The sequence below is a fragment of the Camelina sativa genome, chromosome 3 (assembly GCF_000633955.1).
Source record: "Camelina sativa cultivar DH55 chromosome 3, Cs, whole genome shotgun sequence".
NCBI lineage: Eukaryota > Viridiplantae > Streptophyta > Magnoliopsida > Brassicales > Brassicaceae > Camelina > Camelina sativa.
The window spans coordinates 7,506,008-7,519,522 of NC_025687.1; the positions used below are offsets into that span (position 1 = coordinate 7,506,008).

Sequence of the window (13,515 nt, forward strand, 5' to 3'; positions counted from 1 at the left end):
TTATAATTTAATTCATATGTTTTTGGATACACTTGTGCTTATTGCTTCTTTAGTTATCTGCTTTCGTAATTCTTACAATTTTGTTGCTTTGATCATTAGTCTAATTGATTTCTAGTTCAATTAAATTGAGATATAGTCATGTCACTTGAGTTTTAACAAGAGTAAGAGTTTTTTTTTTTTTTTTTCAGGACATTTTCACGGTGTTAGGTGTTAAGAGATCATCTGAAGAATAATTTTAAGAGCAGGAGATGAACTTTCGATCATCTGGATTCTCTGGGACACAAGAGTTATGCAGTGTCTGTTAGTGCTAGTTGCAAGAAGTTTTAGGAGAAGGCGACGCAAATTTAAGAGATAACATGAATGTTCAGGCTCACATGTCGGGACAGGTTCCGAACCAAGGGACTATGCCCCACAATAATGGCAACTCTCAAATGCAGCAGAATTTGGTTGGTGCCACTGGTGCTGCTACTGGTGTTGTTACTGCTCCCGGTGCTAGTACTGGTGTAGTAGGGCCTTCACGAAACATCAATGGTGCCATGGATCATGAGGTTCAGAAACTTCGACAATACATGCAAACTCTTGTGTAAGCCTTCAGTTTTCAGCTACATTTTTTTTTTTTGTATCCTCCCACTTTAGCATGTCTATGAGTTGTGGATTTGTTTCATTCATCTTGCACTCCTTGTCTGTTAGTTGCCACTGTATTATTGATTACGTTAATGTTATCTCAATGTGGGCTGGGAATGATACAAACATATTACTGCTTTGGTTGCATTATGGCATATCTGCTTCATTTCTTAAGAACCGGAGATTTTTGTGTTCTGCTTCTTGAGATTTCTTTATGGTTATTGCATAGGGGACTATTTCTAACTGATCCTTCTTGATCTTCCGTTCTTTCCAGATTTACCATGTTACAGCAACGGCAACCATCTCCAACTGATGCTGCATCAAGGGCAAAGTATATTGATGTTGCTAAACGTATAGAAGACGGGCTTTTTAGGATGGCTACCACAAAGGTATACCAAAATATTTCTGTCTGCCTTAAGGAAAAATAATTGATTGGTACGTAGCATTTTAGGGTTTGGTTTACTGGGGAGTGGGGAATTCTAACTAGATTGGCTGATACTTTTTTGACATGTTGCCTCTATATCCAGCTTGTTGACTCGTGTCCTTACTTAAATTCTTTCTTTTCATTTGTGGCACTTTCAGGATGATTACATGAACCGGTCAACCCTTGAACTTCGGATTACAAGCCTAATAAAAGGCAGACCTGTAAATAACTACAGTCAGCGACATGCTAATTCTTCTTCGGTTGGAACGATGATACCTACTCCAGGATTATCACACACTGCGGGTAATCCTAATTCGATGGTTACATCCTCTGTTGATGCTACAGTAGCTGGCAACACCAACATCACAAGCACAGCCGTGAACACTGGAAGCCCTCTAATTGCTGGTGGGGTGCATAGAGGTTCTTTTATTAATGTGATCGTAGATATTTCTCCTGGATATTTTTTTATCTCACGTTTCTCTGACACCTTGAAACTTGTTTGTAGGTAATATGTCTAATGGATTCCAGCATTCTTCGAGAAACTTTTCTCTTGGTTCTGGAGGGAAAATGGCTTCCATGGGTTCTCAAAGAAGTACTAGCCAGATGATTCCGACACCCGGGTTTGTGAACAGTGCTACTAATAACAACGGAGGTGGATTTTCTGCTGAGCCCACAATGATACCTCAGTCGCAGCAGCAGCAGCAGCAACAAAGGCAGCATACAGGTGGGCAAAATAGTCACACGTTGTCCAACCAAATGGCTGCTGGCCTTAGACCTGACATACAACCAAAGCCGTCTGGGGTGGCCAATAGCTCTGTAAATGGTACTGTTGGAGTGAACGAAAAAAGTGTAGACTCAGGTTCATCTTACACCAATGCGTCCAAAAAACTACAGCAGGGTAACTTGTCACTTTTTTTTTTTTCTGTCCTGATTATCATATTTCTCATGTATTGTCATTGTAGTTTGGCGATTGTGAATGACTAGTACATACCACTCAGAATACTGAAAGCGTGTTTCATATTTCAGGGGAAGGTTATAGCACAACAAATCCTGACCCCTTCCATGGAGCTATAACATCGGTTGGGACGATGACAAATGCTCAAAATATCAATCCAGCAAGTTTCCAGTCGGTGTCCAGAGTTAACTCTTCTCTGGTGAGCAATCAGTCAACCTCACTATGCATGCAACAATGCAGACAAATTAAACACTTATCACTTTGAGTATTCGAAATTTCAATCTTCTTTTCTCATTATCTGCAGTCACGTCAACAACAGTTTCAGCAGCCGCCTAATCGATCCCAGCAACAACCAAATCAGATTCAACAGCAGCAGCAGCAATTTATCAATCATAGGAAATTGAAGCAGCAGACCCTGCAGCAACATAGATTAATAAGTAATGATGGCTTGGGGAAAGCTCAGGTGGACTCTGACATGATTACAAATGTGAAACATGAGCCTGGAATGGAGAACCAGAATCAAGCTATGCACTCCCAAGCATCTGAACGATTCCAGCTTTCTCAGCTCCAGAATCAATATCAGAAGTCTGGAGAAGACTGTCATGCAGACGCTCAGCCTCTCCCAGTCAAAAGTCAGAGTGATATATGCACATCACTCCCTCAAAATAGCCAACAGATTCAGCAAATGCTTCACCCTCAGAATATAGGTACTGATTCTATCAACAGTTTTAGCAATCTTGCTGTTGGAGTAAAATCAGAATCCAACCCACGAGGTCAGTGGCCTTCCCAGTCTCAGGAACACACGCAAATGTCTAATGCTATCTCAAGTGAAAAGCACATTCAGCAGGATTTCCACCAAATAATTACCGGATCTGATGAAGCTCAACCTAATAATTTGACTGGAGGGTCTGTTATTGGTCAAAATCATACTTCTAGTATATCAGAATCCCATAATATGCAAAATTCTGTCGGTACTACATGTACATATGGAAAAATAAGTCACGATCCCAAGTTCCGAAATCAACAGAGATGGCTCCTGTTTCTACGTCATGCACGGAGTTGCAAACCGCCAGGAGGGAAGTGCCAAGATCGAAATTGTGTAACTGTTCAGAAACTATGGAGTCACATGGACAATTGTTCTGATACACAGTGTCCGTATCCCCGTTGTCGTCACACAAAGGGATTGATTGGCCACTATAAAACCTGCAAGGATCCTCGGTGCCCGGTCTGTGTGCCTGTGAAGACCTATCAGCAACAAGCTAATGTGCAAGCCCTGGCCCGTTTAAAAAGTGATAGCAGTGCATTGAGTTCAGTGAATAGATCTGTAGTATCAAATGATCATTACACGCTAATGCTGGAACGGTTTCTGGTGCCCCTCGTTGTGCTGATACTTTAGATAATTTGCAACCTTCAACAAAGCGAGTGAAGGTGGAGCAATCTTTTCAACCTGTGGTCCCTGAGACTGAAAATTGTAAACGCACCATTGTTTCTACTACAGAGGCAGATTTACCTCAGGATGCCGAAAGAAAGGATCATAAGCCATTGAAGTCAGAGACAGTGGAAGTGAAAGCAGAAATTCCTGATGTTTCTGTTCAAACAGGATTCGGCATTAAAGAAGTGAAAAATGAAGTTGTTGATAATGTTCCCAAACCTAGGCTTGTCAGTGAGCTAGGTAAACATGGTGACTCGCCAAAACAAGAAAACATCAAAATGGAGAAAAAGCCTGAGCCGAAGGAAGAAGATCTGGTGGACACTTCTGAACCTGCATCGAAATCTGGAAAACCAAAGATAAAAGGTGTTTCCTTAACTGAATTGTTCACTCCCGAACAAGTGAGAGAACATATTCGTGGTCTTCGTCAGTGGGTTGGCCAGGTTTGCAAATTTTTTTCCGAAAAAATTTACAGAGAAGCAAGTTTTATTCATATATACTATATGTGTTTACTCTTTGTCGTATTGGTTTAAAGATGAATTTCTAGCTACGTGATCACTGATGAATACCTCATCATTTAACTTCCATGTGTCTGCAGAGTAAAGCCAAAGCAGAAAAGAATCAGGCAATGGAGAATTCGATGAGTGAGAATTCCTGCCAGTTATGTGCGGTGGAGAAGCTTACATTTGAGCCACCACCTATTTATTGTACTCCTTGTGGTGCTCGTATCAAGAGAAATGCGATGTACTATACTGTTGGAGGTGGTGAAACTCGTCATTACTTTTGTATTCCCTGTTATAATGAATCCCGAGGAGACACTATTCTCGCTGAAGGGACTTCGATACAGAAGGCAAGACTTGAGAAAAAGAAAAATGATGAAGAGACTGAAGAATGGGTAAGATTATCCACTCAGTAGAGTTGTATTGTCATTTGCCTCCGGTTTTATAGGTTTTTCTGAGTTTGTCTATTGTGTTCCATGTTATTTGCAGTGGGTCCAGTGTGATAAATGTGAGGCCTGGCAGCATCAGATATGTGCTCTTTTTAATGGGAGGAGGAATGACGGAGGGCAAGCTGAGTACACCTGTCCCTATTGCTATATAGTTGAGGTGGAGCAAAATGAGAGAAAGCCTTTACCTCATAGTGCTGTTCTCGGAGGGAAAGACCTGCCAAGAACAATTCTCAGTGACCATATAGAGGAGCGGTTATTTAAAAGGCTGAAGCAGGAAAGGAATGCGAGAGCTAGGGTTCAAGGAACAGGTTATGATGAGGTAAACTGGCGGAATACATGTAGAAGGTTTAAAGTCTCATATGATTTTTCATTCGAGTCCTATCTTTTATGGTTTTCTGAAGTGCTACTTCACTGGAAACATTAGAATTTAGATTGAAGCGTACTGGTTGGTCACTCATCGTTTTTTTTTTTAACTGACACTGACAGATTCCTACTGCTGAATCCCTTGTGGTTAGAGTTGTTTCATCTGTTGACAAGAAGCTGGAAGTCAAATCTCGATTTCTCGAAATTTTTCGGGAGGATAATTTTCCGACAGAATTTCCATACAAATCCAAGGTATGAATGATCGACACACACCATCATCGTATTTGCTTCATGTCCACATTTTCTGAGTTCCTCTCTTGAAATAATACATTTCGCGCTCCACATTTTTCTGTCAGGTGGTTCTGTTGTTCCAGAAGATAGAAGGTGTAGAAGTATGCTTGTTTGGGATGTATGTCCAAGAATTTGGATCCGAATGTTCATCTCCTAATCAACGCCGTGTTTATCTCTCATATTTGGATTCCGTGAAGTACTTTAGACCTGATATTAAATCTGCTAATGGAGAGGCTTTGCGCACTTTTGTTTACCACGAAATTCTTGTAAGTCTTTTTCAACCAAGATTTGTGTGGTCTTCTACATTACATGGAGGATTCAAGAGACAAGAATATACATTGATGATTTTTTTTTCAGATTGGTTACCTGGAATACTGCAAATTGCGTGGTTTCACGAGCTGCTACATATGGGCTTGTCCACCACTGAAGGGTGAGGACTATATCCTATATTGCCATCCAGAAATTCAGAAAACGCCCAAGTCTGATAAACTACGAGAATGGTCAGACCAATTGTCTTTGGTCATTTTCTTCATCAAATTTTCCTAGGAAAATCCCTTAACATCCTCCAATTGCTCATGGTCGACACAGGTACTTAGCAATGTTGAGAAAAGCTGCAAAGGAAGGGATTGTTGCGGAAACTACAAATCTATATGACCATTTTTTCTTGCAAACTGGTGAATGTAGAGCTAAGGTTACAGCAGCTAGGCTCCCGTACTTCGATGGTGACTACTGGCCAGGTGCAGCAGAGGATATCATATACCAAATGAGTCAAGATGATGATGGTAGAAAGGGAAATAAGAAAGGAATACTCAAGAAACCCATTACAAAAAGAGCTCTTAAAGCATCTGGCCAGTCAGATTTCTCTGGGAATGCGTCCAAAGATCTGCTGCTAATGCATAAAGTAGTCGTTTCTTTCCATGCCCCTTCCCTTCTCTGTATATCAGCTTTCGTAATACGATTCTTTTGTTTAGTTTTTCTGTTTTTGGTTTTTGCTAATATTATATCTCTATGTTTTTTAGCTTGGTGAGACCATTCACCCAATGAAGGAGGATTTTATCATGGTTCACTTGCAGCATTGTTGCACGCATTGCTGTACACTGATGGTTACAGGAAACCGTTGGGTTTGCAGCCAGTGCAAAGATTTCCAGTTATGCGATGGGTAAGAATTGTCCTTTTTCGTTTGCTGGTTAGCTTTTTCTCTCTTTTTGGTTTTTTTGTTGTTGTGACTTGGTTTGTACAACTTGGAAGCTGTGGTAATTATCTTCATGAAAGAGACTTATTGGTAAACGTATGTGTGCTTAATCCTGGTAGAGTACTGCAATCTAGAAAACGTTGTTCTACTTTTTCAGGTGCTATGAGGCTGAACAGAAACGAGAAGACAGAGAAAGGCATCCTGTTAATCACAAAGATAAACATAAACTGTATCCTGTAAGTTGCATTGGTTTCTTTTGGGTCAGGAATTGAGAAGAGGGTCTGTCATTTAAGCTCATGCGTTTCTGTATTTTGTTGTATCTCACAAGATAGTGGTCTTGATACTGTAGGTTGAGATTGGCGATATTCCTGCAGACACTAAGGACAGAGATGAGATACTTGAAAGTGAATTTTTCGATACGAGGCAAGCATTTCTGAGTCTTTGTCAAGGGAACCATTATCAGTATGATACACTGAGGCGGGCAAAGCATTCTTCCATGATGGTGCTTTATCATCTGCATAATCCAACTGCTCCTGCCTTTGTGACAACATGTAACGCATGCCACCTCGATATTGAAAGTGGTCAAGGCTGGCGCTGTGAAGTTTGCCCAGACTATGATGTCTGCAATGCGTGTTACAATAAAGAGGGTGGCGTTAATCATCCTCACAAGTTAACTAATCATCCATCACTAGCTGATCAAAACGCTCAGAATAAAGAAGCTAGGCAATTGCGTGTCTTGCAGGTATTGTAATATTCAGTTTCTTTTTGAAAAGCTGCCTCTTATTCACTTGATTTAGGCTTCTTTTATTTTAAGAAATAGATGGGCTTGGTTTAGTCATATGGCTCCAAAATGTCTCTGAATTGCTAAAGTATTCATTTATCTAAAATATGCAGCTCAGGAAAATGCTCGATCTTCTGGTGCATGCGTCGCAATGCCGTTCTTCACTTTGCCAATATCCCAATTGCCGCAAAGTGAAGGGGCTATTTCGACATGGTCTCCGTTGCAAAATACGTGCCTCAGGAGGTTGTGTTGTATGCAAGAAAATGTGGTATCTCTTGCAACTCCACGCTCGGGCCTGCAAGGAATCCAGTTGTGACGTACCTCGATGCGGGTAAACTCTTTAACTTCTATCCCTGTCTCTTAAGACAAGTAAAAACGTAAAATTAAAAGTCAATCTTTTTCTTCACTCGAGTCATTTTTGGATATTAGAACCGGGCATAGCATATGGCAAAGCTTTACAAAACTAATGTTCTGTAAGATTTGTATTGATCATTGTAAATCTCTCTTTTCAGGGACCTAAAGGAACATTTGAGAAGATTACAACAGCAATCGGATTCACGGCGTAGAGCTGCCGTCATGGAGATGATGAGACAGAGAGCTGCAGAAGTCGCTGGAACCTCTGGTTGATTAATTTGTATATACTAAATCAATTTAGGATCTAAGCAGAAGTGGAAATGTAATCTTCTTCCCAAGGTTAAGAAGATTTTGTTTCTGAGCTCCACTTGAAGAAGACGAAGGAGAAGTGAATAACACCTGCTAGTGAAGGCACGTAAGAAGACAGGAAACAAACCCTACAACGGTTTAATTTAGATGGATTCATATTTAACAGACACAAATCATGGAGTGATTATGATGATGATTGACTGAGGGGGGAAGCGCTTGCGTGATTTTGAAGAGTTTTTCAGCTTTAAGTGCCACTGAAGCAGAAGAATCTTGGTAGATGCTAACTTAGGATCTGGGTCAGGTCGCGAAAAGGAAGAAATCAGATTCGATAGACTCTTGGATGCAGTTCAGTGGCTTGATCTGGTGTGTGATAGTTTGATTATATATACATACACTCTGTGTCTTACTGCCTTCTTCTTCTTCCAGTTTTTTGGAGCCTGGTACATTTTGTAAAATGCCTTTATAACTTTGGTGGGGGAATGTAATATATATACATAGTGACATATTAACTTGCTAGCCAAGTAAGTTGAAGAGAGTATCTAAGGATGCATCTCTTACATTTTTGGGTGAACCTGTATTAATATTTTCGCATCGTTCGTTAATTGGATTAGGCTTTTGGTTTAATAAGGTAAACGTTATCACGACCTGCTGCTACATATTCTAAAGTTGTGTAATGCAATTGTTAGATCTAATTTATAATATGCATAATTTGCTTCATATTCTACTGTTGCTACTATATAAACAGTTTGTTTAACTCTTGTGTTGTCAACTTGTCATATACGATACGAATACGATACTCTTTTATGTAATCTAATCTTTAGTTGATTAGTTCTATGGTTAATTTCTTCAAATATAGTGTTATATTCTTAATTATATTACTGATTTTGGTTATACAGCCAATTCACCCATTTGTTTTTGTAACGAAGAAATAAAAATAAAAAAGAAAAGAAGAGGAAAGGCGAGAATGTACGTGGCAAGTTAATTGGCTCAGAAGTGATATCACTGTCCAAAACTCACAAACCAGATTCTGTGGTCATCTTCTCTCCTTATTCCTCTCTCTCTCTCTCTCTCTTCTTCTTCACCTTCTTCTTTTATTTCTGATATGTCAAAATCTTCCGATCCAACCATTTCTCAAACGACAAAAACACTTGAAAAGTCTCACTTTCGTTATCCGTTTCCAGTTTCTACCAAGGAGAGTCTTCTCAATGACAGTCTAGCATTCAAAAAGATTTATCACATAACACAACAAGTGTATGCCTTTACAACAATTTATCCAAACTACTTTACACAATTTTTTTCATTTGTTTTGACATATATAATTTTTATAAAAACTTCAGCTCTGTTTTGGTTGCAGAAGCAGAGTATTACAAAACAATGGTGGGTAGTATTGTTGGCAGTAACATGGCGGCGACTGATGCGAGGTTTCTAAGTTCCAATTTTGGTAACAGTTTCAGCATCAACACCAGACTTCACAGATTCCATGATCGCTCCCAAATCGTAATCCCTAGGGCTCAGTCTTCTTCTCCGTCCCCATCTCCCCCCTCCGACAAAAAGAAGTCCAAGACCCGACCCGGTACCACAACCATTAAGGAAAGCGAAGAGACTGCGGCGAAGAAACTCGACGCAGCACCAGCAGCTCCGCCTTCGCCTCAGTCACCGCCGTCACTGAAGCTGGACGATGTGAACCCTGTGGGGTTAGGACGGCGATCGCGGCAGATCTTCGATGAGGTGTGGCGTAAATTCTCTGGATTAGGTCAGATGTCGAGGACGACCCGACCCGATGAGCAGGAGACTCTTGATAGTCTTCTCATTAGAGAAGGACCTATGTGTGAGTTCGTTGTTCCTGGCGCTCAAAACGTCACCGTTTTAGTCGTCGGAGCTACTAGTCGAATCGGCCGTATCGTCGTCCGTAAACTCTTGCTCCGTGGCTACACCGTTAAGGTTGTTCGATTACATTACTGATTCCCTTGTATAATAATAATGGTCACAAGTCTCAATATTCATATAATACTACAAGTATTTGGTGGATACACTTATATGCAATTGCTTTTAAGAGTTTTTAAATATTGAGGTTGTTGTGTTTAGGCACTGGTGAGGAAACAAGATGAGGAAGTGATGAGTATGCTGCCAAGATCAGTGGATATTGTTGTTGGAGATGTGGGCGAACCGTCAACGCTCAAATCCGCAGTTGAAAGCTGCAACAAGATCATCTACTGCGCCACAGCTCGGTCTACTATTACTGCTGACCTTACCCGGGTTGATCATTTGGGTGTTTATAACCTCACCAAGGCTTTTCAGGTATAAACTAAGTTTGTCCACGTGGTCGATTCGGTTTCTTGTTTTTGTTGAGCACAGAGTAGTCATTCCTGTGTACNCGTTATCCGTTTCCAGTTTCTACCAAGGAGAGTCTTCTCAATGACAGTCTAGCATTCAAAAAGATTTATCACATAACACAACAAGTGTATGCCTTTACAACAATTTATCCAAACTACTTTACACAATTTTTTTCATTTGTTTTGACATATATAATTTTTATAAAAACTTCAGCTCTGTTTTGGTTGCAGAAGCAGAGTATTACAAAACAATGGTGGGTAGTATTGTTGGCAGTAACATGGCGGCGACTGATGCGAGGTTTCTAAGTTCCAATTTTGGTAACAGTTTCAGCATCAACACCAGACTTCACAGATTCCATGATCGCTCCCAAATCGTAATCCCTAGGGCTCAGTCTTCTTCTCCGTCCCCATCTCCCCCCTCCGACAAAAAGAAGTCCAAGACCCGACCCGGTACCACAACCATTAAGGAAAGCGAAGAGACTGCGGCGAAGAAACTCGACGCAGCACCAGCAGCTCCGCCTTCGCCTCAGTCACCGCCGTCACTGAAGCTGGACGATGTGAACCCTGTGGGATTAGGACGGCGATCGCGGCAGATCTTCGATGAGGTGTGGCGTAAATTCTCTGGATTAGGTCAGATGTCGAGGACGACCCGACCCGATGAGCAGGAGACTCTTGATAGTCTTCTCATTAGAGAAGGACCTATGTGTGAGTTCGTTGTTCCTGGCGCTCAAAACGTCACCGTTTTAGTCGTCGGAGCTACTAGTCGAATCGGCCGTATCGTCGTCCGTAAACTCTTGCTCCGTGGCTACACCGTTAAGGTTGTTCGATTACATTACTGATTCCCTTGTATAATAATAATGGTCACAAGTCTCAATATTCATATAATACTACAAGTATTTGGTGGATACACTTATATGCAATTGCTTTTAAGAGTTTTTAAATATTGAGGTTGTTGTGTTTAGGCACTGGTGAGGAAACAAGATGAGGAAGTGATGAGTATGCTGCCAAGATCAGTGGATATTGTTGTTGGAGATGTGGGCGAACCGTCAACGCTCAAATCCGCAGTTGAAAGCTGCAACAAGATCATCTACTGCGCCACAGCTCGGTCTACTATTACTGCTGACCTTACCCGGGTTGATCATTTGGGTGTTTATAACCTCACCAAGGCTTTTCAGGTATAAACTAAGTTTGTCCACGTGGTCGATTCGGTTTCTTGTTTTTGTTGAGCACAGAGTAGTCATTCCTGTGTACTGGTTTTGTGTATTATGCAGGATTACAATAACAGACTAGCGCAACTAAGAGCGGGTAAAAGCAGCAAAAGCAAGCTTTTAATTGCTAAGTTCAAGTCGGCCGAGGCACTTGAGGGTTGGGAAATTCGTCAAGGAAGTTACTTTCAGGACACAACTGCTAGTAAATATGATGGTGGAATGAATGCTAAGTTCGAGTTCACCGAAACTGAGAGAGCCGAATTTTCAGGTACACTCTTATCTTCTGAGAATATCCCATTGTGAAACTTTTTACTTTTGATGTGAATTTTAAGGTATAGTGGTTTTTTAAATGCAGGTTATGTTTTCACCCGTGGAGGATATGTTGAGTTGTCGAAGAAACTTTCACTTCCACTGGGTGCCACTCTTGACAGGTAAAGTCTGGTTTCAAAATGTGTCAACCATCCTTACTCCCAGCTTGTTCTGTGAAATGATTCGATCATAGAAACTTAGGGAATGGGGGATAACTTGCAAGTAGTATTAATGAAGGTTATAACACCGTCTGAAACCCAACTAGAGCCTTAGCTTCCTTTTTGTGCTTATGCTTCTATATCAATAGGTATGAAGGCTTAGTTCTTTCAGTTGGTGGGAACGGAAGATCCTATGTTGTAATCCTTGAAGCTGGTCCAACATCAGATATGTCTCAGAGCAAACAGTATTTCGCTAGGATCAATACCAAAGCAGGATTTTGTCGGGTATGAAAAGCACCACCGGTCTTGCTAATTAAATCTGACCCCTTTTCAGCTATTTATCTGGCTAAATCTTTTGGTTCCTTGGGCAGGTAAGAGTGCCATTTTCAGCTCTTCGTCCGGTTAACCCAGAAGATCCACCGCTCGATCCGTTTCTCGTTCACACATTGACAATACGTTTTGAGCCTAAAAGACAGGTTTGCTTACTCTTTTCAATACTTGAGCAGTTGTTTCTGGCGCTTGATTTGTTAAATCATTAACCAAAAACTTTCATTACTTTGTGTCTGAGTTTAGCAATCTGTTTGGGTTTTTTCCTCTTCCAGAGACCTGCTGACGGACTTGCTGGTACGCAACAAGATTTGAGAAGTTTTAGCCTTGTATTCGAGTACATAAAAGCTTTACCTGTAAGTACTCCAACTTAATTTATACTTGCTGAAGATCATCACCGAGAGAACGAAAAAACAGGAAATGTATAGATCTCAACTTTCCACATTTTTGTCTGCAGGCAGGTCAAGAAACCGACTTTATTCTAGTATCGTGTACTGGTTCGGGAGTAGAACCCAACAGAAGGGAGCAAGTCCTCAAAGCTAAGAGGGTAAGTCTATTTTGTCTGAAACACACACACTAAACTATTGAATCTTGACGCTACGGATTCTCAGGGCTTTGTGCCAGTAAGTTGCATGTTTTCACATCTCCCTCTCTCTTGTTGACTTCTAAATTTGTCAGGCTGGTGAAGATTCTTTGAGAAGATCAGGCCTTGGATACACCATCATTCGTCCTGGTCCCTTGAAGGTACTGTTCTTTGAGTTCCCACCAATGTGTATAAAGATGCCTTTACTAACAACTTTTTCTGATACAGGAGGAACCAGGCGGCCAGCGAGCTCTGATATTTGATCAAGGAAACAGAATTTCTCAGGTTATTTTCAATCATGAAACAGAAACTCAAGTCATATGCTTGCATACCACAAAAGATTCTCTGGCCCGAGCTAACTTATAACCTGAAAAATGCCCAACTCTGTTTCAATTTCAGGGCATTAGTTGTGCGGATGTGGCTGATATATGTGTCAAGGCACTGCATGATTCAACCGCCAGAAATAAAAGCTTTGATGTGAGTGGCAGTTCATAAGAAAGAAACAACTGAGAAAGATCCAATCTTGGACCTATAAAGAAGAAATCACAACTTGGATCTCTCACATTCTTCTATTGGTTTTTGCAGGTTTGCCATGAATACGTTGCGGAGCAAGGATTAGAGCTCTATGAGCTGGTAAGAGTTCTCACTTGCTATATAAGTCACATCTTCATCATCATACCATCTGATAAGAGTTTCTCTCTGTCTCTCGCAGGTGGCTCATTTGCCAGACAAGGCGAACAACTATCTGACGCCGGCTCTATCTGTACTTGAGAAGAACACATGAAACGGAGAATCATTGATTCCATTTTGTCTGATGTATTCATCACAAGTACGCATTACATACATATATACATACGTACCTGTATAACTTGTACAGACAAGAATCTCTTTGGTCTCTTTATGTCCATTAACATTGATTTCTTATA

General features: G+C 40.9%; 3 protein-coding genes across 3 annotated transcripts; all 3 read left to right on the top strand.

The window, feature by feature from the left end:
- On the top strand, positions 190–8,252 carry LOC104775773 (histone acetyltransferase HAC12-like). Its single transcript, XM_010499692.2, is given in 18 exon segments — positions 190–583; positions 899–1,013; positions 1,207–1,468; positions 1,554–1,946; positions 2,075–2,202; positions 2,308–3,340; positions 3,343–3,875; positions 4,031–4,327; positions 4,422–4,700; positions 4,868–4,996; positions 5,101–5,301; positions 5,393–5,535; positions 5,624–5,936; positions 6,055–6,194; positions 6,385–6,463; positions 6,577–6,969; positions 7,122–7,339; positions 7,521–8,252. Coding segments are annotated over 18 exon segments (4,998 nt in total). The 5' UTR covers positions 190–356; the 3' UTR covers positions 7,636–8,252.
- Positions 8,720–13,513, top strand: LOC104775774. The gene is made up of 15 exons (XM_010499695.2): positions 8,720–8,899; positions 10,110–10,132; positions 10,219–10,822; positions 10,967–11,179; positions 11,276–11,480; positions 11,568–11,643; positions 11,829–11,964; positions 12,051–12,155; positions 12,282–12,362; positions 12,464–12,553; positions 12,685–12,750; positions 12,818–12,874; positions 12,989–13,066; positions 13,175–13,222; positions 13,302–13,513. Exons 1-15 carry the CDS (start codon positions 8,774–8,776, stop codon positions 13,371–13,373), a joined length of 1,980 nt encoding a protein of 659 aa, XP_010497997.2. The 5' UTR covers positions 8,720–8,773; the 3' UTR covers positions 13,374–13,513.
- LOC109124829 lies at positions 8,814–9,990 on the top strand. Its single transcript, XM_010499698.2, has 3 exons — positions 8,814–8,922; positions 9,026–9,612; positions 9,757–9,990. The coding sequence occupies exons 2-3, from the start codon at positions 9,046–9,048 to the stop codon at positions 9,973–9,975; spliced, it is 786 nt and encodes a 261-aa protein (XP_010498000.1). The 5' UTR covers positions 8,814–8,922; positions 9,026–9,045; the 3' UTR covers positions 9,976–9,990.

Bases quoted from the DNA above. Each gene is read 5' to 3' on its own strand.
- LOC104775774 (XM_010499695.2), top strand. From the start codon at position 8,774: ATGTCAAAATCTTCCGATCCAACCATTTCTCAAACGACAAAAACACTT. The intron at 10,823-10,966 runs GTTGTTCGATTA...TGTTGTGTTTAG, and splicing joins TCCGTGGCTACACCGTTAAG to GCACTGGTGAGGAAACAAGA. The intron at 11,965-12,050 runs GTATGAAAAGCA...TTCCTTGGGCAG, and splicing joins CCAAAGCAGGATTTTGTCGG to GTAAGAGTGCCATTTTCAGC.
- LOC109124829 (XM_010499698.2), top strand. From the start codon at position 9,046: ATGGTGGGTAGTATTGTTGGCAGTAACATGGCGGCGACTGATGCGAGG. The intron at 9,613-9,756 runs GTTGTTCGATTA...TGTTGTGTTTAG, and splicing joins TCCGTGGCTACACCGTTAAG to GCACTGGTGAGGAAACAAGA.